Consider the following 26,896-nt stretch of genomic DNA (forward strand, 5'->3'; position numbering starts at 1 on the left):
AGACAGTGGCGGACAGAGGAGCCTGGCGTGCTGCAGTCCATTGGGTCACAGAGTTGGACACAAATGAGCAACTGAACAAGAACAAGGTCTCACTGACATCTACTGACCTACTGGAAAAGACACTATATGAGGGTATAATTTGAAATTGGAAAGTATGAAAGAGCGTCTGTTTTTGTCCCATGATGGCCAGCCAAGTGGATCTTGGAGACCGATAAGTGCCCACCTGGTGGCAGAATGGTGAAGATGAGCACAGAAGATAGCTGTGCTCATGTTTCTACCTGTGCTTATTATTATTTTGGGGGAAATAAAACAGCTCATCATGTACCCCCAGACCTTCCTGACACTGCAGTGGGCCTGACACCTCAGAATACTCATCTTGGAGAGTTTAACAGAGTATGGAGAATCTGGAAATATTGCTGAAAGGCAAATGATCTCCCTTAATCCCTCCCAACTCCCAGATCCCCTGCTCTATTATCCTTCCCTGCTTCTCAAAAACGAAATGGCAAAATGAGAAATTCGATATCTTGAGAAGGAAATCAACCTTTTGTGATTCTTATAACTTAAAAGTGGCACTGGGCCTGGCTAAAAGTCTACATTTAGAATTCAGGAAAAAAATATTGCTCCATTAAATTCTAAAAGCAAGACAGAGCAGGAATCTAAAAGGCAAATGCCATTTCCGATACTGCCCAGATCTAGAAACATCAGTACGTATTAAACACTGGGGGACCGATGATTGACAATTAACCTGGCCGCAGTTCAGCAGCTTTTTCAAGAATAAAACCCTAACTTTTACTTTTCTTCCAGATTTTTAGTTTTAGTTGTAAATTTGTTTTACGTGCTCCTGGTGGGTACCGCAAAGTGCTAAATCAAGAATTTTCAAGAATAAAACCCTAACTTTTACTTTTCTTCCAGATTTTTAGTTTTAGTTGTAAATTTGTTTTACGTGCTCCTGGTGGGTACCGCAAAGTGCTAAATCCATCATTGCTGTACCTGTGGTTTCCTTAATCTTGGGGAGTCGATGACATCCATCTCTCAGAGTGCCAAACAGGGGTTCGGCATTAATGGCTGTATGCAGGGCAGGCACCGTCATCCGCGGACACATCCCTTCTGTCTGTGGGTGTAATTCCTTAAAGGTGGCCCCATGGTTGGGCAGCCCGGGGGCTCTCTCCTCGGAGGGAAGGTAACTCACACCTTTTGCGGAGGCCTCGGCCATCAGGTGCTTCCCCAGGGAGGGGCAGAGGGGGGACTCCACCGGAGTGGCGCACGTGCTGCTGCTGCTGCCTGTGCCACAGCCTGCATCCACCGAGGAGCCTTGAGAGCTCTGGAGAGAAAAATGGCCCTCGCTTTGCAACGACGACATCCGCTTGGCCAAGTGGTAGTCACAAAGGCGGCCCACGCCCTCCTCTGCTTCCGGGAGCTTGGCTGGACGGTCACAGCCGGACGGGTCGGCATCCTCCGGGTTACCCAAGTCTTTGGCAGAAGACACACAGGTGACGTCTGTTAAGAAGTGGTCCCGCGGGCCAAGTCCTGAAACCTCGATGGCTTCTCCCTCGGGAGCCCCGTCATCCTTCCCTTCAGTGTCCCTGCTCCCCACACCCGAAGCTCTGGGAAAGGTGATGCCTGGTGCTGCTTCCAATCCAGTTTTTTCAGCCACAACGCCCTCAGTGGCCACGTACCATCTTTGGCTGTCCTTGCGGAAGGCAGTTCTCTCCAGGTTAAAAGTGCTGAGGTGTTGACTGTCCCTTGAAGACACAGTAGCAAATTTACCGCCTTTGGCGTCCTCCTCTGCCTCAGCTGTTTTGATCCCCTGCTGTTTTTTCCCCGGCATGCTCCCATTAAGGGGTGCTTTCCCCTCCCCATCGGCCAGCTGGCTTTTCCTTTTGCTGGTGCAGGAATACGCCATCGGCCCAAGGTGCAGTTTGCCAAAATAATCAGTGACTGACTTGGTTTCCATGGTTTCGGGCTCCATCTCCATGTGGTCCGAGTGAAGCATCTGCTTGGAAGGCACAACTTTGGGCGGGAGGTCACTCACCGGACGGGCGGCCAGAGTGTGGGAGGCCTTTGGGGGCAAGCCCCCAGCAGGGCTTTTGGAGGCGGGGAACTCTGTCTGCTCTTCTGCCAAGGGGTGGTAGCCTTCGTGAGTGGCCAAGAACATGCGGGAGAGGTTTTCTGACTGCTTCTGGGCCGTGGCCAGTTCAGAACTCTCCGTCATTTCAGAAGAGTTAGTCTCATTGCCCGAGTCAGAGGAGGACTCGGGACTATAAGCCCGCAAGATGGCTACACCTGCAGGCCGTAAAAAACAAGAAGTGGTTAATGGATGCATCACAGGCACTAGGAGACACGTAAGAACATGGGATTCATTAGTATTAAAAACAATACCAAGTTTTTCCCTTTTCAGTAAGGACTCTGAGTTTATTGCACAGTTGTTCCGGAAATAGGGGGGAAAAAAGTGCCACATGTTTAAAAAAAAAAAAAAAAATGGAAACCACATACACGAAAACCCATGATGGTAGTTTCAGCACATTTGGGAAATGGGACATGCGTGAAATGAAGGACATATGACAGGATTCCAAGGGCGGATGGCTTGAAGGGATGGAAGGATATGGCTATCAGTGAATAAATGTAACAATCGTGAAAGAACCTGAATTGTCACTGGTCTGCGGATCTTCTGACACGGACAGAGCTTCCAGAGTGTCCAGCGTGGAAACGCCAGTGTTATCCAGGCCTGTGTCACACTTGCCCTCGGTGCTGGTGGGCACAGCGTCGATGAGGGACACGGGGATCTCGTCGTTCTGCAGGGTGCCGCCTGGCTCCTTGTCCTCGAGGAAGGAAGCAGCCTGGCTCTGAGAGTCCTCCTCATCAGAACTATCTCTGAAGCCAGGTGGGGGCGCGGCAATGGCCATGTTCAGGGAACGCAACAGGAAATCATCCTCATTGTCGTCCCCTTCGGGAGGGGGCAAAGACGTGAGGTCGATGATGTCATCGCTTGAGCCAGAGAGGCTGAGGAGGGCTGGCTGGCTCATCTCTCCCACCACGAGGTCCTCCTCACAGCTCACCTCATCCTCGTCCTCTGCGTCATCCGTGTTCTCTGCGTAACAGATGTCGTGCAGCAGGGGCTCCTCTATGCCCTCCGCAGCCTCGAAGTTCTTCACGTCGCCTATGTTTGCGTACACAGAATTGGCCACGAACTGGACGCTCTCTGCGTCTGGAGTGAGACCCAAGCTCTTCATGTCATTGGCACCGCTTATGTAGAGGTTGCTCTGCTTCTCCAGCAGTTCTGGACTCTCGTCCAATAGCCTTTCATAGCCGAGGGTGGGGGCAGTGACCCCCTCATCCAAGGCGAGATCTCCAAAAATAAAGGACACTTTGGCTCCTCTTGGAGACTCCTGTGCTTTCTTAAGAGTTTCTGGGCCTGAGAGGCTCAACAGGGACCGCTGAGCTAGACTTCTGTAGTCTGCCTCACACGGAGCCTCACCCGGCTGGGTCAGCTGCTGGGTTAGCTCATCTGAGTTATAGGTGTTGTCCACATACAAGTGCCGGTGGTGGTCTTTTGGACACAAGGTGCCATCCGGAATCTCAACTGCCTTCTGCTTTGCATCTATGTATGTTATCTGCGCTTCCTGCTCCTCTTCACCAATGAAGGTGGTTATTTGGGGTATACAGTTCCACTCGGGACCAAGCATGTTGTGCTTTCCTTTATTTTCAGTTCCTAAAGAGAAAGAGTCATGCAAAGACACATTACTGTGTGGGCTGGTTTCTGGGGGCACTTTGTCTCTGTTTCTTAACTTAATGGCTTGTAGCATCACTTTTGTGAGTATGGTTATTATTCAGCTTTCCAAATAGGGGAGTAGTTGATTTAGGCTTCAGATATAAGGATTTCTTGGTTAGGAGAATTGATACTGCAGAAAATAGAACTGCTACTTGATAAAACAGAATACCATCTGAGAGTAGGGCACTACAGCTTCATTCCATCTGATCTCTGGTTTTAGTATTTAAAAGACCTTCTTTATGTCTATAGATGTGAATATACAACATACCTTTAAAAAATCCTTAAAGGTGATAGTCCAGTGGGCTATTATTCTGGGAAAGATTGCCCTTTTCTTCGGAAAGTGAAATCTAACATTTCCCACTTTGCATAGGGAGATGCTGGACTTTTTCCTCACTGAGTTAAGAGAAGGTCAAGGATCCTCATACTTCTACCATGTATTTCAGGAAATATTGTAATGACAATATAATAATAAATATATATGTATAGTATAGTAACACAAACTGTAATACTACATATTGCAATGGTAGTACTAAAACTCCTCTTTAGCCTTTTCCTGTCCTAGTGGGTTTGCATATTTTTACATATAAGTGCCAGCACATATGCCTATAAGCACACATGCACACACAGGCAGGATGTAGAAGGTGGAGCGTCGACAAGTACTGTACTCCTCTCTGCTATTTTTAAGCATAGTTAATACTTTGATGAATTTCCATCTTTATTTGTATCTTGAAAACTCCTGAAGATTTGTTTAATGTTCCTCCAGAATTAAAATGGCAAAATCCTAATTTAAACAGCATTGTGTTATTTGATCTTTAAGGGTCTTCCAATAGAGAATTCTGCTGTGGAAATTTTGCTCTGATATTTACCAAGACAGGGCAATGAGTCACTGTGTCAATATTGCTTTGTCAATTCCAGAGGTGACATTTTGAGGAAATGTTAGGGCCACATATTCTCCCATTTGTTTCCTCAAATTGCCCTCTGGCCCAAGTTTGATTAATGCCAATATCAGATAAACAAGAGATATAGGAAAAATAAAAACAAAAACAGTTTTACTGAAGAGGTTTTGGCTGTCTCCCAAATATATAATGGACTCAATGTTGAAGAATGTTCCAAGTCATTTTACTCAATATATATATTTTCATGAATACCACGTAAAGATAAAATTTGAAGACACTGAGTTACGCAACAGGCATATTTACATGTGACATAATAATAAATACACCTGTGGGGGTTCAGCATTGTTTTATTAAACAATGACATGAATTATGACTGGCTCTGTGTGTGAGAGCATGTGTGTGTGTGTGTGTGTGTGTGTGTGTGTGTGTGTGTGTGTGACTAGTGCAGGTTGTTGTGGGGAGGGAGAGTGGTTGAGCAATGATGTAAGAGAGCTCTTGGTTTAAACCCAAAGGTTGGCAGATTTTTTTCTGTAAAGGGAGGGCCAGAGAGTAAATATTTTAGGTTTTGTGGGGTCAATAGCTCCATTCAGCAACTACTCAACTCAACTGTTGTAACATGAAAGGAGCCATAGCTGACAAATAAGCAAACAGATGTAGTGACTTGAATGGTGACCCTGCAAAAGTTATGAATGTGACCTTATTTGAAAGGAGTCTTTGCAGATATAAGTAAGGATCTTGAGATGAGATCATCTGGAATTATCTGTGTGGGACCCTAACTCCAACGGAAAGTGTCCTTATAAGAGAAAAGCAGAGGGACACTTGGGCCATACACAGAAGACGGGGAGGCTGAGTGAAGATGGAGGCAGACACTGCAGTCATGCAGCTATAAGGAATGCAGATGGCCACCTGGATTCGGAAGAGGCAAAAGATTCTCCCCTAGAATCTCTGGAGGGGGCCTAGCCCTGCCAGTGCTTGGATTTTGAACCTCTAGGCCCCCAGACTGTGAGAGAACAAGTTTCTGTTAAGTCCTCAAGCTTGTGATAATTTGTTATGGCTACCCTAGATATTTAATATAATGTACATGCCTGAGTTTTAATAAAATTTCATTCACAAGAACAAGACTTGATTCATGGGACATGGTTTGCTGACCCCTGGTTTAGACCAACAAGAAAACTGAATAGGTCAGCAGGCTAAAAGCAATTTAATAAGACTTTCCTAAGGCCCAGAGATGCTTAACTACATAGGTTCAGGGATTTGCAAAGTACTTGAAGGGTTAATTTTCAAGACAGTGAAGAAGAAAGAGGGGTTTACTGTTCCTAGCTAGAGGTCTTGATGAAGGTCTCTGATCAGTTTGAGACAAGAAAACACACACTCTCTCTCAGCTTTCTTCTAGAAGGGTGTGCTGATTTGGCTTCTGGAATGATCTGGGAGACACGAAGGATGTTTCCTACAGATGAGCTGGCCTTAACAGACTTCAGACTCTACAGGTTTTGAGTCTCAGGAGATCCTTGGGGGAATTTCTGAAGAGAAGGGAGGCTTTTCAGCCATTAGAGGAAGCTGAGCTCCGAGCTGCAGCTCTGCTTGGGTCAACCAGTTAGTTGCTTTTTGGAGTGTGCCATCTCTCCCTCGTCCTCTCTTATTAAACACAAGCATGCACACATGCAGGCTTGTGTGTGCTATTTGGAACATGTGCCCTCACCCTCAGGCTCACTGTCGAACCAAGAGAAATAACCGAAAGGTTGAAGCTCCCTTACTTCCCTATGGTGATATGATACTTATTGGAACTAAGTTTTTGCCTTATGAAACTTTATTCAACAACACATTGTGAGTTGCTATAAATTAGACAGAACTGAGGCCCCTATTACTGTAACCATTTGTAGAGTGGTAGCTTTGGCTTTCCTCTTGAACCCATACAATCTTAACCATCCATGGGGAAAAGGTTTGATTTTAACAATACACTTTAGGATTTTAAGATTTTCCAACGCAAAAGGGATATGTTAAATCGTGGAACCACTCTTGGTAATTTCAAAAGTCACAGTTCAATTGCTCTAAATCTCCTCGCTCAATGAAAACATGTGGTCATAAAGATATTCACCACTTAACCCAGCACACACATCCACCTCCTCTTTGATTCAATGTTTTTTTAATCAAACAGACACTTCAAGGTGGGTTGGGATGAAATCTAGCTGCAAGTCACAGTCGCCTTCTATCATGCCTTGCTCAACTCTCTGGTTTTCCTTTACCCTTTGACTGTAACTTTTTTCACTCAACAAGCTGTCACAATAAACTGTGTACCAGTCTATCTGTATGTGTGCCTAGCTTCATATTACTATATTTGCAGGGAATAATAATTTTTGTTTCCTGATAAGTTTAAAAGTAGATTTTCCTTCCCTTGTTTTCTCTTTCATTTTCTCTTCCATCTTTCAAAAACTGACAATGGAATTTGTTCCCTAAGAATTTCCTTTTCTTTTAAAATAAACTCTAATTATGGAGCCTCTGATTATACATTTTTCATGGCTCAGTATCTCTTACTTGAATGGTAGGCTCTGTCCATCAGCCATATTTACTGACTGTTCACTATAGATGGAGGAAAAAGCTCAAACACTGAAGAAAAATATGCAAACTATTCTATATAGAATGGATAAACGATGAGGTCCTACTGTACAGCACAGGGAACTATATTCAATATTATGGGATAAACAATAATGGAAAATAATGTGAAAAGAATGTATATACATACACACACATATATGTATAACTGAATAACTTTGCTGTACAGGGGAAATTAACACAACATTGTAAATCAACTATACTCTAATAAAATAAATTTCAAAAAATAGTTCTAGAATAAATGAAAACCATCTTCCCTCAAAGAAACTCTCAGTTTAACAACTACAACCCCCCTTATCTGCACTTTTGGGGCTATTTCTTCGTGTCAAAGGGCTGAGATGAATTATTTGATCTTTGCCATTTCGATGCTTCTGCGAAAAAGCTAATATGATGTTCAGGGTCCCTTCTAGAGCCCCAAGTCCAAGGGTTGGACAATTTCCATGTCTTCCCAAGATAGAGGTCCCAGAACCCTGGACATGAGTCTGACGTGGGAGGAGGCACTTGGCGTCTGGATGTAGGGCACCTTAATGAGGGACCAGCTGCTTATAAAGTTGGAGGCTCACAACTACTGGGCATTCCATCCTGAGTTCTCTGCACCCTGACTGAGTTCTGGGAGAATGAGGCAGTTACAGATCAGACATAAAGGCTGAGACCTATACCCTTCACAATAATTAAATCACTGCTTTGGAGCTAGGTACCCAATATTTGCCAAGTGACATGTGAAAGACAGTGAAAGTCGCTCAGTCGTGTCTGACTCTGCAACCCCATGGACTATACAGTCCATGGAATTCTCCAGGCCAGAATACTGGAGTGGGTAGTCGTTCCCTTCTCCAAGGGATCTTCCCAACCCAGGGATCGAACCCAGGCCTCTCGCATTGCACGCAGATTCTTTATAAGCTGAGCCACAAGGGAAGCCCCATGTAAAATGTGATTTTTAAAAAAAATCAACATTTTCATTAAAAAAATAGAACATATCAGAAGTATTTGGAGGTTTTGTGTTAAATTTGGACATTAGATGCTTTTATGGGTATACTTTTTAATTTTTCAAGAAATATCCTTATTTTATTATTTTTTGAAATATTAATCACTTTAAATTAAACAGGTTTGTTTCATATATGATATAAATGTTTCAATGCCATTCTCCCAAATCATCCCACCCTCTCCCTCTCCCACAGAGTCCAAAAGACTGTTCTATACATCTGTGTCTCTTTTGCTGTCTTGCTTACAGGGCTATTGTTACCATCTTTCTAAATTCCATATATATGCATTAGTATACTGTATTGGTGTTTTTCTTTCTGGCTTACTTCACTCTGTATAATAGGCTCCAGTTTCATCCACCTCATAGTGTATACCTGTGGCGGATTCACGTTGATGTATGGCAAAACCAATACAATATTGTAAAGTAATTAACCTCCAATTAAAATAAATAAATTTATATAAAAAAATAAAAGCGATATGGGTGAAAAAAAAATAAACAGGTTTGGTCAACATGTCTTAGATCATTCTTTTTAATAATTCAAACCACAACTACAGCATTGTACCAGATTGGTTTGTCATGCTAGATTTTGCTTCTGCAGTGCTGACTCACCCCTAGTTTATATCAGCAATACATTGTTCAGTCTCAAAATATGGACTCCTTTTTACTTCTCCCTCTTCCTATATTAGCCTGTACATCTATAATGATTAAATCTGCTCATCTCTCCTTAAAAGGAAACATCCTTATTACTGTTGTCAGTTGGCATGGGGAAGGGAGGTCGGTGCCTCGTGAGTTTGGGAAGAGAATACCTGTGTCCTGGGTCCCTGCATTTTTCTTGTTGGCCATGTTAAATATCGACCTCCTGGAATCCACAAGCAGACGGTAGTATCCAGCCGTTAAGCAGGCCAGGTTCATGGCGTCCGAAGACTCCATCAGGAGCGTGATGGGCTACACAGAAGAGAACGCTTTGGTTAAAACCATCTCCCCTTAATAACCTCCCTCAAGTGACAACAGTGACATTTGTGCTTATGAAATGTGAACAAACGAACTTCTGGAGTGACTGTTTCACTGGAGAAACACAAGTGAGGGAAAGGTCAGGTGTAACAGAGAGCCTGACTGAAAAAAGTTCCGGTGACACTATTTTGAAAGTCTAGACATTTGGAATCTTTTCCAAGTTATATTGGGTTAAAACAAATAACACTGGTTTTGTTTCAAATCATTAATATTTTAAAAAGTCACAGGTAAGGAGTCAGTTAACAGATACGAATTCACCATCTGAAAAAAAATCACAGGAAGACTAAGTTTGGGTTCATGGTGAAAATTTGTGTTGAATTGAAGTAAAAATCAAGTGGAAATTACTGTTAAGACTGAATGAAAAGTGTTGAAGAGACCCAGGGGAAGGATACTTCTAAAAGAAATTGTAAATTCACAGGGAGGGGAAAATAGACATGGGAGTTGAGAAAAGGCCTTGCCCCAACTTTCTAGAAACATAATTGGACAAGGATCTTGGGCATACAGGGAAGCAACTATTCTCGTTGAGAAAGGGAGGGTGGATAGGCTGGTGTGTTCTTGTTGAAAAAGAGAGAAAGTGAGAGGAAAATAAGGGAGCAAGAAAAAAGCAGACAACCAGAGGCACAGAAACAGCGAGATGACAGGTCCCTTGCTTTCACTGCCAAGTGTAGGACACTGGCCAGGACGATGGCCTTGGGTGATGAAACCTAACTTCCGTCCCAAGGCCTTAATCAACTCGAGTTGCTGCCTTTTCCTTCCATTTCAATGGCAGTCTCCCTCCAAGCAGCCCCGCAATTCTTTTATATAAACAGGAAACCATCCACAGGGTCTTGTCACCTCCTCCTGTTTGAGATAGATTATCCCTGTTATCAGGTCTGTGATGACTGCACCCGATACACCCATTCTTCTGCCCCTTTTACATGACAGGCTATATTGCTCTTAGCATCTTTGGTCATGGACCAGGACAGGTGTGCCAAGTCTACCCTTGGTCATTCATTGCCATGAAGTCAAGTGCAGTGCCCTGGATTCAGCCCATGAAACACCATGGGCCATGACCGGCGTGCCTAAGCTCCACGCTCTCCCTTGATGTGTCCTTTCTGTTGTGTAGAAGCCCATTTCCACATTCTCCTCTACTCTTAATCTGCCCCTCCCACAGCACTGGGGGGTGGGGTGAAGCTAGGAGTGGGTTCTTCCCCCGTTCTCAGAGCACAACTTCTCCCAGTTCAACCTGTTTCCTCTGAAGACTCACTGGGCCTTTTCTCTACAGAAATGTCACATACATTAATGCTGCCAAAATCCAATGACTCATCTATGACTGGGACAAGACGGCGGGGACAGGGGACCTGGATTGTTTCCTGTCAACTTCTGTTTGGGGAGGAAATGTCTGCCCTCTGAGGACAAACTCAGATGGCTGTTTCCAGTGAAATGGCCATGATATTCAAGGGGCCAGATGTTCGGCCACCACTAATTGCTACAGCATGAAAAGACAGATTGACTGAAATAGTCAGTCTTTCCAAAAGAATGAGCACATATGCATGCTACATCAAAAAGGGAATGGGGAATCTAAACAAAGTTGGGAAGACTCTCCCTGACTCTCTACATAAGAATCATGTGTTCTAGAAAGTAAGTAGGGAAACATTTCCCCCACTCCCCATCACTCTGGAGCCAGACGGGACCTTAGACCCAAACTCATTTGCTTTCTCATATAGAGCTGAAGAGATGGAGCTCAGAGAAAGAGGGGGACTTGTCCCCTAATCATAGAGCCATCTAGTGAGGACTGGAGCCCTCATGTCTGAGTTGAGTGGATTTTTTCTTTACCCATTTCACCACTGATGGGCTGCAAAGGTTGAAATTTTGCTTGCTTTGTAAATATCAGAAGCACTATCAGGAAGCAAGGTCATATGTCAATATCTGAAAGACTTACCTTCACATCCAGCACATGGAGCTCCACCCTCACCAAGCTCTCCTCTTCAGTAAACATCTCAATCCTGTTGACATGGCTGAAGTCAGCTAAAAGAGCCACCAGATTGGTTTTGGTGTTTATGACGTGGCTTATGCCATAGCGGGGTCCCACCAAGAGGGTCACTTCTGAGCGCTTTTCTGCCTGCTGAGAAAGACATGTCCACAAAATTTTAAAAATACCACACTTCTGGCAATTCCCTGGTGGTCCAGTGGTTAAGACTCCATGCATTCACTGCCCGTGGTCCATGTTCCATCCCTGGTTGGGGAACTAAGATTCTGCAATTTTCATGATGTGGCCAAAACAAATAAATAAATAAAATAACAATGAAAATGCTCTGAAGCACCAGGCATAGTTGAACCTGAGAGTCTGTTTTTCTAAGATTACATTTTCTTTAGAAAGTATTCCCAGGTTATATTGTACTAAATCATCCAAGTAGAAGAACCAGATATATGATTACAGCAAGGCTCTGATAAATTATGAATAATGTAGGAAGTAAATGTTATCATAGTATGCATATTCATTATCATGAGAGGCTATCAGAAATGAGGATATTTTTTTCTCTTTTTCAAATCATTCTGGCCCAATGATTTAAAAGGAGGCCATTGTGAGAGTGCACCAATTCTCTCGGCTCTTCATATTTCCTTTTCTGGGGCATTCTGCAGTGATATTATCTAGCTTAACATTTCTTCTGATATTTTCAGACTAGGGTGCAGTCAATTAGAAATGAGGGCTGGAAAAGATTCACAGCTGATTTGCTTTTGTCATCAAAGGCAGCTCATTCAAGACAGCCTAGGCAGTGACATTTTGAAGGCCTCTGTGACTTCCACAAAAAAGCAAGAAAAAGAAATTACCACTAATGTTGCCTTGAACACACGGCCCCCATACAGTCGGAGGTCACTGAGGAACTTGAGATAATGGACCTTGGCTTGCAGTGCGGAGAGCTAAGGAGAGAAAAGAAACCTCAGGTGTTCACTCCATCAGGTGTGATTTTGTTTCTGCTGGAGACCAGCCGAAAACAAAGGCAAACGAGAAGGATGCTTCCACTGCCAACAGATGGGGTGTGACAAGGGCTCTTCATGAGGAATGAAAGTAAGCTGACCAAGGGCTGTAACAGGACATCTAGCTTAAAATTTTTGTATTGGGCGGGGGAGGGGGGGAGTATAGATATGCTGGGCCAGGGCATTCAACAAGTCAGAACAAGATAATAAAATTCTCCACTGAAATGGGGTGTGCAGAGTTTGTGGGGGCTCTTTTGAATACATACCTTCAATCCATAGAAAGCCTTTTAAACAGGCTCTACCATCCCATCTTGTTTCTTCCAGTCTTTGTAAGAGTTTAGGGAAAATGAGCTTTTTGAGCATCTATCACTGTGGAAATGTTTGAAATTCCTATCTAAGTCTCTAGTAATGTAATTCCAAGAATCTAGCGAGTTTCATAAATGATTGACAAATGAAATTTTATCCAGTAAAATTGATCCTTAAGAAGACTTAAAAATGTAGATTCCCATATCCTAAAAAAATACTTGATTGAAAAAAGTCCACATTTCAATGTAAAATATGATATAAAACTACTATATAAATATAAAATAGATAAACAACACGGTCCTACTGTGGAGAATAGGGAACTATATTTAATATCTTTATAATAATCTATAATGGAAAAGAATCTGAAAGCAAATATATAATATATATACACACACATATACATATAACTGAATCACTGCTGTATACTTGAAGCATTTTAAATTAACTATATTTCAATAAATCTTTTTTAAATTTAAAAAAAATGAAAGAAAGAAAAAAGTCCACATTTCATAACAAATGTTCCAGAAGAGTTTGTTAGGGGTGAAGTTTTCCAACAAGGTGCAGAATATCAAGTGGCAAGGGCTGTAAAACTCTGTTTTCAACTGCAGATAACTTGCCAACTCATTTGTTAACTGTACCTCAATGCGCTATCCTTCATATAATTGTAATTTAGTACCAATCATCCAGCCTACTTCTTTCAAAAATCCAAAGCACTTTGCAAATTGATGCGAAAGCAAACCACTCACTCTTAACTAGAAAAAATGACCTTTATAGAAGGACAGTGATAGACCGATCTTAGAGCCGTTATCCAAATTATTACAAAACCAGTGGGCCAGGCGTGGGGGAAAAAAAATCACACCAAGTCAATTAAAAGAAAAGTAGCTTTGGGCAAATCAGAACTGACATTTAGAACATCTTGACCCATGACATCCTGCTATATTTTCATAGGCTGAATACTTACAGAAACTGAGGAGTAAGTCAAAGGTGACTGGTAGTGTGTCGAACTTGATTACATGTTTAAAAACAGTCATTGGGGTGATGAGGGAGCGGAAACAAGTATGTGTTAGCCAATAAAAAGGACTTAAAACCAGATACTAAGACCAAGAAACTACCCACAGAAATAATTTGTACTCCAGTCACACATATACTGATGGCCGATATCATTGAGAAAATGTTCTTGGGTTGGTAGGCTGCCTTCAGTTTTACAGTTTACATAAGGCTCCTTCTCTCTCTAGTTTCTAAAACCTTTTGCTTTTTATTACCAATAAACATAACTCTCTATTCTGACCAACAGTATATTTTTAAATGTTCTTTCTGTTTCTTCTACTCGATTAAAAAAAAAAAAAAGATTTTAACGCTAATGATGGTGAGTGACAGAACTGAACTTATCTTCTCTCTAAAAGTACAATTCAGTTCATTGGTTGTCAATTGGGGTGATTTGGACAAAATCTGGAGACATTTTTGTTTGTCATGATTGAGGGGATGGGTGCTGACAGCTCATGGATAGAGACCAGAGATGATGCTAAATATCACACAGTGCGCAGGACAGCCCTTCTCCCCAACCAAAAATGATCTGATCCCAAATGTCAAGAGAGCCAAGGGAGAGAAACTTTGGTTTAATTAATGTGGCATCAAGTCTGCAGGGACCCTTACTGACTGCTGTGCACTTAAGCTGGTCTGAGTGGTATGCAAAACTATGATGAAAATATGAAATTATTTGGCAATTCTGTCCTCTAATCCCAAGGTCTTAGAGGCTTTGCAAGGTTCTCCTGCATGCACATGTGAACGTGCACAAACTCTGTACAATAAGGAGTCTATAGTGTGCAAGGAATAAATAGGTCTCCATAAGAATACTTATTTTTCATTAGTCTTAGAAACATGTGAATAGTTAAAGTAAGAGAAGGTTATATAGTGTTACAGCTTCTGAAAATCTGGTGCTAAGTATTTTATTCATGGGCTAATTTTAAACATTTTTAAAAATGCATGCAAGCCTCTCTCTTTAAAATCCATTTTCTATTAAGATGCAAATGTGATACCTTTTTACCAGGTGGTACCAAGTTTTGATTTGCTTTGACAAGGTGTGAAAGTGCTTTCTTTATGTTCTTCTCTTTCATGCTTTGCAGCACAGCAGAGGGAAGAAAAGTCTCTAATCCCCATTCTTTCCTGCAATAAAGAGCAGATCTTTAATTTCACATTCTCGTGATGATTAGTTATCTAAGACAAAATGGCGCTCTGATGTTTGTTGGAACAAACGAATTCTTATGAAGGCAGAGAATGGAGATAAGTCCCCAATAAGGGAAGCAACCTTTAATTTACACTCAGGAAACATACTATTTGATCATTAATCCATATGTTTGCATTTTAAAAGAAATGTATTCCTCACTGTCCAGAGAGGAGCATTTGGGATCAATGGAAATTGAAGAGACACTTTATCCATCCCACCTCTGAGTCTCTTAAAACTCACTCACATGTCTGTGTTTGTACTTCCAACAACTTTTCCCCATCCCTTTGTTTATTCTCATTGTCACCTCCCCTGTCTGCCCACGGTCGTCTTTCTCTATTCGCTTAGAAGGATGAGTATACCTCCTTCATGGTCCCAAACCATTCTTTCCTCCTCATCTCCCTCACCAATGGTGATTTCCTTAGAAACACACAATTCTCTTTTCTCCCACCCAGATAATGTCTATCTAACTCCTTCCATCAATAGTTCTTGCTGAGGTGGGGAGTGGGTTGCCCGTATGGAGTCAGGATAGGGTTTAGGACCCTTAAGTGTGTTTGGTACTGAAAGGGAGATGTAACCATCTCTCATAGGTGTGGCTATACTAGGAAAAAACAAACAATGGGACTGGGTTAGTATATTCTTGCCAAGAATCTATTTCTCCAACAATTACTAGAACCCTATCCTAAGACAGTTCCACGTTTTGAATTCTAGGAAATTATCCTGATCGGTCATGTGCCCAACCAGTATCTTCTAAATTATATGAAGACTTTTGAGAAGGCTCTGGTTATTTCTCCTGGTCTAGATTCTCTCTAAAGAAGAGTAGGAAGTCAGCCTCCCTCCACTTGGCCATTCACATGCTTTTCCCTAGTTAAGATGGTGTTTTTCATGATCACCATTTGCTTCCTCCTCCTTCTCCTCAACTTGTACTTATTTTCGCCCATCATTTGGCACTTCTTATGGACTACCTTGTAATTCTACTTATATCATTATTTTACATCATTATTTTTCATTCTATGTCTTGTCTTTATAATCAGATCACAAATTCTTCAAAGGTTAAGATAACAATTTATACTTATTACTATTTTCTCTTCTCCTAGTAGAAATATCATATAAAATGCTCAGTGAACATTTGTTGTGTGAATGAATTAATTAATGAGAACATTAATTAATCATCACAGGCTCTGCAAGATTCTTAGGCAAGCTAGGTATCTCTGGAAGTTTTTGACTGTACCATGTCCAACCTGGTAAAATGTGGGTACAGAGAGTAGGAACAGAGATGCATTTTGGTTGTCTGAAAATCATCTCAAGTTGTGCAGGCCACCTTTTCAAATGGGATCCAATCTCATCTGTCCCCCAAAACCTCAGAAAGCGGATTGGGTGAGGGTGTGAAGGGATCCACTTGGGTGTGAGACCTCTTTGTGAGCTGAATCTCTCTTGGCTTCCAGAGAAACTAAGAGAGAAAGAAACAAACCATCTGCAAAAAGAAGTGTGCTGAGATTGGAAGGCCTATGGTTCTCAAACTGCACACAAGGATCTGTCCCTAGGCAGCGACAGGGCAACTGAGAATGGCAAGATCAGGGCGCTGGGAGTCCACAAGCTGGAAGCTCTCATCTTCCCCACAAAAGGCTCTCAAGCCTGCTCAGAAGCCATTTTGCTGTGTGGGAGAGTCAATCTGCCACTGTGGAACCTGGGGAGGCTTTGCAGGCAGCCAGCCCATGGGAAACTTCTTTGGGATGGAGGGTTTCAATCAGCCATATGCAACTTGGAGGTGGAACAGACACTAAGGCTTTCAGTGTTACATGAAGATGAGGCTTCAGCCCCACCATAAACTTTGAAACACGACTATTTCTTTTTCTTAGCATTAGAGCTGCCAGGATTAAGAAAATGGTGAATGCTTTAGGCAACTGGATCACCCGCCAACGGGAAGTATACAGACTGGGAGACAGAGGGTTCGCTTTTAAAGGATGACTTACATGAGCTTGTCAACTGAGGACAACATAAATTGCTTTTTTCTAAGAAGGCAGGCTCTTTTCCAGCTAAAGAGGTAGTATGCTGTTATGAATGCCATATTCAGCAAGAGAAGGTATTTATGTTCCAAACTTTTGATTCATGAAGCAAAGTTTGTATGGCATCCTTTCCCATGCTGTCACAGTTCTTTATTACCAATACCAACTTACCTGATTATGACTCAAGAAATTACTTTTTATATGACATTTTGATCATCCAAAGGTAATCTCTGGTTATGCACACCATTTTCTAAACACAGGTCTTCAAATGATTACACAAACAACAGTGCAAAGCGGAGTCCCACTGCCTTGGTTCAAATCCTACCCTCCCTAGTTAATAGCCAGTGTGATTTGGATAAGTTACTAAACTATTCTCAGCTTGCTCATCTGTAAAATGGAGTGACAGTTCTACACTTTTCATAGGGAGGTTGTGGGAATCAAACAGCTTAATGTCTGAAAAGTGCTGAGACCAGAGCTTGGCTTGGAGCCAAGTTCATTTAGGAATTTTAAAATGTACGCTTCATTTGCAATGTGACCTTCAGTTTAACCATAGTTGTCTGAAGGTGGATTACAGAAGAAATGGTCTCTTCCACCGAAAACGAACAGAACATTCATATATTTTGCCTCTGGTTAACAGATGCTCTGCCACAAACAAGATCAATTTTGGAAATACACATACACATCAAAAATACCCTTGGGCATTAAGGAGACAGCATCTTTGTCTTCAAAATGGTTCGGAGAGTCAGCACTTACTCGATGTACTTGAGAGAGATTTTCTGCGTTTGCTTGGTGGTCACGGTTGCGATGTACATTTGCAGCGCTGCCAGCCTCAGGGCTATGTCATATTTCAGCTCCGGCCCAAACCTCTCCTGAACGACATCGTTACAACTCTGAAAAGACACCAGCAGAGGGCGCAGCTTGTCAAAGGATGCATCATGTCGCCCTAGAGTGACACGCGTTTCTTCTGTGTCCCACCTTCACTTCCACGTGAAAGTGAAGTGAAGTGAGTCGCTCAGTTGTGTCCGACTCTTTGCGACCCCACGGACTGTAGTCCATCAGGCTCCTCTGTCCATGGAATTCTCCAGGCAACAATACTGGAGTGGGTTGCCATTCCCTTCTCCAGGGGATCTTTCTGACCCAGGGATTGAACCTGGGTCTCCTGAATTGCAGGCAGATTCTTTACCATCTGAGCCACCAGGGAAGCTGCTTGGAATTGAGTCAGTATTTAAGTATACGCACACAGACCACACAAACATTGAACATTCATCACAAGCGAGCTGCTAATTAAATATTTAGCTTTTTTTGTAAAAATAACGAGGAATTTAGGAATGGAATTCCCAAACACAGGTGTCACGACTGAAAACGTGAAACCCTGGTAGCATGACGTGGCTTGTGGAGCTAGGCTACCGGGATTGGAATCCTCGGTTCCAATCCTCTTTCTCCACTTTCAGTGTGTGACCTTGGGCAAGCCCCTTAATTGTTCTGTACCTCAGTTTCCTCTTCTGTGAGTTGGGGATAATACTCCCCATTCACTGAGTCGTGACAAGGATTAAATGAGTTAACAAGGTAAAGCCCTTAGAACTCCATCTGGTAAATTGGAAGCTCTCATACATGTTAAGAGCTGTCATCATCAACATCACCCTCTTCCTAGCATCCAGAGAGGCTTCAGGGAGGCAGAATTAGAAGGCGATGGAGAGTAGCAGCTCTGGACCTACACCTGCTCGGGAGTCCTGGCTTCACTAATGGCTACCTCTGTGTATAACCTTCAAGCAGTTAACTTTGCTCTTGCAGCCTCAGTTTACTCATCTGTACAATGGGAATTCATACTAACAACGTGGCCAGAGTAGGGAGGGGGGTGAGGACGTGAGATGCACTCTTTGTCACAGTGCCTTGGTACATTCAGTGAAGGGTGGCTCTTGAAATTGCCAGTCCGTTCCAGTGGGGAGTGCCCTCACTGTGACTTTGAGGGAGTCGCTTGGCTTTACTTTGTTCACATGTAAAAGGGCAATGCCTACCTCACAGGGTTTGGGGTAAGCATCAGATTGAAGAGGTGCTGAGACAGTGCTGTAACATGCCAAGCCCTCCAGGACCACATGGTTTTAGGGTGCCATTCTCACTTCCTCATGGATCAAACACTGAACCGAATGGTGATGAGAAACATGGTCCCGAATAAGCATATTATGCATGTGTGTTTACTTATCTTTGTTATGGGAAACTAAACTCTTGGGCTAGAAAATACAGCCTCTTTCTCCCTTCTTTTATCCTTTGCCTTGCCTCCCAAATGATTTCAAACAGAAAACTGTATCAGGATTTGCTTGGCTCCTTTCTGAGATAAGTACATTTATGACTACTTCATGCATTGATTTGACTGAATGGGAACATGTACCCTCGCAAAGGTCCGTCTAGTCAAAGCTATGGTTTTCCAATACATTTCACAAATGTATGTATGTGAGAGCTGGACTATAAAGAAAGCTGAGTGTCAAAGAATTGATGCTTTTGAACTGTGGTGTTGGAGAAGACTCTTCAGAGTCCAACTTGTCATTCCTAAAGGAAATCAGTCCTGAATATTTATCAGAAGGACTGATGCTGAAGCTGAAACTTCAATACTTTAGCCACCTGATGTGAAGAACCAACTAGTTGGAAAAGACCCTGATGCTGGGAAAGATTGAAGGCAGGAGGAAAAGGGGATGACAGAGGATGAGATGGTTGGATGGCATCACCCATTCAATGGACATGAGTTTGAGTAAACTCCAGGAGTTGGTGATGGACAGGGAGGCCTGGCATTCTATAGTCCATCCATGGGGTCGCAAAGAGTCAGACACGACTGAGTGACTGAAGTGAACTGATGGTTTCTGCACACAGTATTTGCCCTTTGGATACCTCCCAATGGCGCTCTGGTGCTATGGAGTTATGCCCTGCCTACCTGCTCTGGCTCTCTGCCTCTCAACCCACCCCTCACCCCCAAGAGTGAAGCCACATTCCCTGCCCTCCATTCTTCATATGCTTTTCCTTCTCCACTTCTCCTTAAAAGTCTTGTCTATCTGGACTGGACTGCACTCTGGTTGGAAATGGGTGTAATTAGAGGCAGGAGACAGGGTGGCTCTGAAGGAAGACAGCCTCTGGGAGCAATTCCAAGCTGCCATTTTGTTTTTGTGGCATTAGATCTACCAGTTATTTTCAAGAGCTCAGGACTGTCCACAATGGGGCACCATGCATTTCAGGGTCCAGTTAGGGTCATTTTGAGGGATAGGGTGCCAGGCCATAAAAGGTATTCAAAGAACCATTTTTTTTTTATATATATTACTTCATTTTAGGACTGCTAAAAGGACTTGCACAACAGATGTGAAACAGGATTTTAGCATAGAATTTAGAGACAAAAGGTCCAAGTGGGATCCTAGGCTCTGTCAACCACTAATCAAATGACTTTGGACCTGGCATTCCATCTTTCTTGAGTCTCAGTTTTCTTATCTGAAAAAAAAAAAAAAAAGCTAATGACAGCTAACTCTCAAGGTTGCTAGTATACCTGTGAGGATGTTTCATAATAAAGACTGTGCTTTATAAAGGTGAGTCATCACTATCACTTCTCAGAATTGCGACTGAGGTTGTTGTTTCCCACTCCTGTATTTAATCAGACTTTAATTTTTTTGTTTAAGTGATTAGTCACTAATTACATTATATAATTAGTTCAGACTGATCCCAGAGAACTACTGTGACATATGACTTATACATATTTTTGGTACAAATTATGCATTTATTACTCTCAAGTGCATTATTTAAAATAGTTACACATGCAAATGGCGGTCGCTGATTTGCTTAACAGAGATCTCAACAGACTCCACTTTAGACCTACAAAAATTCATTTATAATGAACATGTGAGATATTAAAAAAAAAAAGAAGATACTTCTAAAGTGTTAGAACACATTTTGTAGCCTGATTATCCTGTTTACCAATTGGTGTACCATCTTTTTAAAAAAATAGACGGTGGACAGTAAAATGTCAGCAGAGCTTATTATAATTATGAATTAGAAGAGTCAGGATTATTAGGGCTTAGTGTTATTAGATATGTTAAAATCTGTAAAATACTTCATGGTCCATTAATGGTTAAGACATTTCTATATATTATCACTATTGAAACCTCTGTGGTCATTGTCATGGCTCACCTCATCAATGGCCACTGCCCTCAGTAAGAGCTCACTAAGTTGAATTGATTTTTGGCTGTGTAATGTGATAGACACTGTTTCTGTTTCCTCTTTTGTTCTCTAGGCTAATTTTATTGCATCCTTTTAGTACCTTAAAATCAACACTTGGGACATAGAACCATTTGTAGGTCCATGGACTCATGGTAGACACGTAATTTTAGACAAACTGCATGTTCTATGATACAAGGCATTTTGAAACAGGGGTCTGAATCCAAGAAATTTTCATTTCCTGTTCTCAGTGAAGGATAAATGAGATGATGATAGATTAATTTTGGTCTCTATCACCCACCATAACATGGTCCCCGCCCCCACCCCTGCCCTGCTACCCATCACTGGCTACTCCTTGAAGGAGTAGCTAGTCCACCAGCCAAGCAACACTCAAGGTAAGAAAGCAGAAATATCTTCAGTCTTCAGCTAGTCCCAGGGCAAGAGTCCCAGCAGGTTTTCCTGTTCTCAGGACAGCTCCACAGGTATAAAGGATGTATCATTGAAATAAGAAAGATCTCCATGAACTGCATTCAATTTGAGCAAACAGACTTAAATAGAACCATGCTTAGCAGTACTCCCGGGGTACTTAAAAGGTCTCCCCTCCCCAAAACAAACACAACTGTGTTCTTCTTTTAGAAATGCAATAAATTTGTGATGTTTAAAACAGACGCCGAGTAAATGGTTTTAAAGCATCATCTTGTTAATGGGATGAGTATATAATTAGAGAATGACAACTGAATGCATATCGTGTTCTACAGCCATGTACTGATAGGCACCTGTAACTATGTATTTGCAACTAATAAGCTTAAAACATAGTATATGGGATGTGAGTTGCAGTGGCAGAGCCCTGGGTCGGTTCTCAGTAGGAATATGGGGAAGATGCAGTAACAGGTCAGCTGAGAATCAGGCTGTCCCATGCAGTCAGGTCTGGGTTACCTGGCCTTTGGGGAAGAGAGGATATTGTTGAGGGGTCCAGGGAACCAAAGTTTAACATTTAAGGAAGCCAAACTCATGGCGGTTCATTGTTCTGGGTAGAAAATGGAGTGAAGTGCACCGCACATCTCTCTATTTGGAGTAGGACTTCCTTTTCCTGACGATTTCAGGTTATCTACATGAACAGTAAACATCCTACTGAGCTCTAAATACCACAGTCTCCTCCAAAGAGGTGGGAAACATTTAACAGGCCTTTGCCTGAGTGCTCTCGTTGGTTGAAATGTTCCAGTATGTTCTGCTTTTCTCCTCCCACTTAATTTCTGCTCTCTAGGGCTTATTGCTACTTAATTCATGTCATTATTCCTAACCTCTGACATTTATCTTTTTTACATCTCTATGCCAACTTCTATTTTCTTTTCATACCCAACTTTTTAAAGCAATATTGTCCTAAAACCCCTACCACTTAAGTATTTATGTCGATTACAGGTCTCTATATATAAAAAAAAAAAGATCACAAAAGCTTTGCAATGTACAAGAAAATACTGAGAATAGTAAAAAAAAAAAATACCAATTTATCAACTACCCAGAGTAAAGGAATATTTCTTTTCTTTTTCCTACATTCTTTGCTTTTTATTTCTTACTTAGGGCTCCAGCAACCTTTGACTTAACAGATATCCCCTAGCCAAAGAGAGCAGCATTTTTTTGCCTCCTATTTCTGTGGGGGAAGGTTACATTAAGGTTTACAACCTCTTTGTGTAATTCTAATGTAGATGCTTAAGTATTAGGTAAGTGGGTTCTTACTGTTTAATGTGATTATATTGGGAATTTAAGAGTAATGGGAAGCGGTTATAGAGAAATATAGGAATACTGCCTAAATATCAAGTGGATCAATTCCCTTTGGGACAAACTAGCAAAGATTCTCATTTCCAGAAGCCTTATTTTTTAAAAATTATATCCCAGTATCAGACAGAGACTGCAAAACATACTATGTTCTTAAAGTTTTACTGCCTTGAAATTAGTAATTCTACTACAATGAATATCATGATGTTTTAGAACAATCTAAACACTAAATAAATGAATGAACAAAATACGTAAATAAAAGAGAAGGGAATTCTTACAGAAGAATGCCAATGAATAACTGAAGAAGAAATAATGGAATTAGGCAAATCATTTTCAACCATTACAATAATAATATTATTATTTGGGCAAGCATCATCAATGAATACTGAAATGAACAGGTGAAACGATAAAAAGGGAGTTGCAAAGTGACTTTCTGCAAATTACTTATTAACTAGAAAAGGGAAAGTAGTAATTTCTGGAAAACATTATTTAATGTTTATGTTGACAAGAGTCAATGTGTAAAACTTCCTAGAAAAAAAAAAAGAGTCAGTGTGAACCTTACCACAAAGGGGACAGAACGATACCATGTGCTTCCTGACACAATGCACTACAGAGGGCACGGGGTCACTTGTGTTGCTTTTCTGCCCCCAGTGCAGAGCCCCATCTAATCACGAGAAAACATCAGAGAAACCAAAACTGAGAGATTTCTACAAAATAACTGATCAGCATTCTGCAAAACTGTCAAGGTTGGGGAAATTAAAGAAAGGCTGAGGTAAGGCATGCTCCAGATTGAAGGAGACTAAAGTGGCATGCCAACTAAATACAAAATGAGATCCTGGAGTGGATTCTACTCTAGAAAAAATGGATATAGAGGACAGTTTTAGGACAATGGGCAAACTTTGGATATAAACTGTAGATCACATAATGGAAATGTATCAGTGTCACATTTGCTTATTTGGTTAATTGTGTAATGATTATATTGGAAAATGTCCTTGTTACTACAAAATACACTGACATATTTTGGGGTAAATGAGTATGGTTTTAGTAACTGACATTCATATGGTTCAGAAAAAATATTGTGTGTGGTGGGGGGCGAGGAGAATGTGTGCACACACTGAAGATAGAGTAATGTGGTATAATGGGAATAACTGGTGAATCTAGGTGATGGATATGAAAGAGTTCATCTACTACTCTTGCCACTTTTTCACAAGGATGAAATCAAAATCAAGTGAAAATTTAAAAAGCACCATGGAACTTTACTCAATATTTTATAATAACCTATAAAGCAAGAGAATCTGAAAAAGTATATATATACTTTATATATATATATATATAAATATAAATATAAATATATATATAACTGAATCGCTGTGCTGTACACCTGAAACATGATATTGTAAATCAACTATACTTCAATTTAAAATCAAAGCACCATGGAATCCTTTTATAATACATTAAGCTTGGGGGAGGTGAGGGACGAAGAGAAAGAAGATCCCAAATGAAAGAATTCAGGGAGGAAAACCCCACAGTTTATTCATCCCACAATGTTAGTATGAAACATGTCCCAGTTATCACATACCTGAACATACAGATACTCAAAAGCAACTGGATCTCGCCTTAAAAGGTCAATTGGATCCTTTGGGACAAAGCTGATTCGGAAAAGACATCTCATCTTATGGGAGCTGGGCCTCTGGGTGACCTAGAAGAACAGACCAATGATAAGACTCCTTCAGGGCTGGCAGAAAGGTCTGTGGGCCAGAAGCAAAGGCAGCTTTCTCTGGACACTGAAGAAGGAAGTGGTTGAGGTTATTTTAGTATCTATCATCCATACTCATTCCCTGAAAACTGCACATACCTGTGACTTAGGTCATGTTCCCCCACAGCAGTCCCTGAAATGAGTGACTTCAAAAAGGAACTGTTCCCAGGAGAGGCCAGTGAGGGAGGAGAGGAAGGATGTCAGACAGCAGAGGAACCAGCTCAGGTCAGCCCAGCAGAGATGGCTGTGGGGTGTCCCGGGGAGATTCTGGTGGGAAACTTACCCCATGGATCCCCTGGGTGCACAGATAAGTCACTGGTTTTGGCCTCTCCCAGGGGGATGTGAATTTCCAGGTATGTACAGGATGGGTGCCAGCTGTCTGAGGGCAGTCCTCTGAAGATGCTGGCTGTTATAAGTGACAGTCACACACTCAAGGGAGGCTGGGGGCAGGGCGCAAAAGGAGCCCTGGGGGAAAAGTGCAGAGACGGTCCACTACTGTTTATTACTGCATACCACTGTCATGGCTTTCTCCCTTGGACTCTAGCATGACGGTAGCAGTGAAAACGTGACAGTGACAACCTGCATGACATCAAACTGAAAGGCTGGGGGACAATCGTACTGGCCCAGTCACTAAATCTGGAGTCCACAAGTTTCCAAAACTACCCCAATTTCTACTCTCATGATTTGTTCAGATTGTTCAAAGGGGCTGAGAATATACCATAGGTCCTTCAGGGTTAAGGACCGTGGATCCTTTTGAGTTGCTTTCCTTTCCCCCAGCATAGTGTGTGACACCTACTAGGTCTTAGTTTCTTAATTCTTTCTGTAACAAAAGGGAATCAGTCAATGGATAGTAGGTGGTTCACATACAGCTGAATGAATGAAAGACACTGGACTTCAAGAAAACAGGTAAAAAATAGAATAAAAAAATATTTAAAAAAAGAATGTAAATTTAACTTCCCTTAAAGAGGAGGTCAGTGCAATGAAACTAAAAGCGTGCAGCACGAACCCACACAGTTGTTCGACTTGCAGCTTTGTGCATCTGGGTGTCCGTTTTGATGCACTGGCATGCAGTTTCATGCACTTGCACGCAGTTTCATGCACTTGTAACTACTTTTCTGCAGCAGAAAAATCTGGCAAAAAAAAAAAAATGTCTGTGAACTGCTGTTTAAAAGTTCAAAATATGATGGGGATTTCCTTGATGGTCCAGTGGTTACAACTCTGTGCTTCCACTACAGGGGGGCATGGGTTCAATTTCCTTAGAGGAACTAAGGTGGGGCATGCTGTGCAGAGCGGACAAAAAGTAAATAAATAAATAAAAGTTCAAAATAGGGAGTTTCCTGGCTTTCACTGCCATTGCGTGAGTTCAGTCCCTGTCAGGGAATTGAGATCCTGCAAGCCATGTGGTGAAGCCAAAAAAAAAAAAAGAAAGAAAAGAAAAAGAAAAACATGTTCAAAAGAAAAATAGTATTAATAACAGCTTTCTTGAGTCCCTGGCTTCCATACGCACACACTCACATACACTCTGAGAATTTACATCGCTGACTGTGCTATACAGAAGAATTTCAAAGGAAAAACATTCCACATGTAAAGGTACACTGGGCATCCTGAGAACCGGCTTTCCAGCTGTGGGCAGGATTGCAAAACTGAGCGAACTCAGGAGCCCATAAGCTCTAGGCTGGTCATCACTGGCTGATCATAAAGCAAACCAGGATGGAGGATATGTGGGACCCTAAGAGAGCTGGGTGCTGGCAGGGCTGCTGTTGCATGTAACAGTGACGTCACAGGGGGTTTGCCAGAAGATCCGCTCTGATGTTAGAAAGTCAGGGGTCATCGTATCTCTGGCTCCTTTAATTAGTGGCGGAGACTGGGGTTTGATCCCTGGGTCGGGAAGATCCCCCGGAGAAGGAAATGACAACCCACTCCAGTATTCTTGCCTGGAGCATCCCTTGGACAGAAGAGCTTGGCAAACTACTGTCCATGGGGTCACAAAGAGTCGGACACGACTGAGTGACTAACAGTCTCACTTTTCACAATCTGTGCTGAATTTTCCATAAGCCACCTTGAGTCTATTTTTATCAGTAGTAGGTTATACTAGTTTTGAGAAATAAATGCTGCTGCTAAGTCGCTTCAGTCATGTCCAACTCTTAGCGACCCCATGGACTGCAGCCCACCAGGCTCCTCAGTCCATGGGATTTTCCAGGCAAGAGTACTGGAGTGGGTTGCCATTTCCTTCTCCAATGCATGAAAGTAAAAAGTGAAAGTGAAGTCGCTCAGTTGTGTGGGAAATAAATGAATGGAATGCAAAAACATGCTTTAGACTCATTAAAAATGGCAGTCCATAAGAGTTACAGTCTCTAAAACAAGCAAAAACCCCAATTCTTGGAAATTTTAGGTAGTATGTAAATAACAATATTATTTTCTAG

General features: G+C 41.9%; 1 protein-coding gene across 2 annotated transcripts in view; it reads right to left on the minus strand.

Annotated features, from left to right (window-relative positions):
* Positions 1 to 26,896, minus strand: part of FRMPD4 (FERM and PDZ domain containing 4) — a 205,550-nt gene that overhangs the window by 15,451 nt on the left and 163,203 nt on the right. For both annotated transcript variants that reach the window (XM_002700439.5, XM_059883901.1), the window contains exons 8-15: positions 24,297 to 24,416; positions 17,510 to 17,646; positions 14,566 to 14,692; positions 12,077 to 12,166; positions 11,187 to 11,369; positions 9,061 to 9,199; positions 2,642 to 3,709; positions 991 to 2,283 (exon numbers count right to left, since the gene is read on the minus strand). In XM_002700439.5, coding sequence (XP_002700485.3) covers positions 991 to 2,283; positions 2,642 to 3,709; positions 9,061 to 9,199; positions 11,187 to 11,369; positions 12,077 to 12,166; positions 14,566 to 14,692; positions 17,510 to 17,646; positions 24,297 to 24,416 — 3,157 coding nt within the window. The remainder of the gene's footprint in view (positions 1 to 990; positions 2,284 to 2,641; positions 3,710 to 9,060; positions 9,200 to 11,186; positions 11,370 to 12,076; positions 12,167 to 14,565; positions 14,693 to 17,509; positions 17,647 to 24,296; positions 24,417 to 26,896) is intronic.

The sequence above is a fragment of the Bos taurus genome, chromosome X (assembly GCF_002263795.3).
Source record: "Bos taurus isolate L1 Dominette 01449 registration number 42190680 breed Hereford chromosome X, ARS-UCD2.0, whole genome shotgun sequence".
NCBI classification, from domain to species: Eukaryota; Metazoa; Chordata; class Mammalia; order Artiodactyla; family Bovidae; genus Bos; species Bos taurus.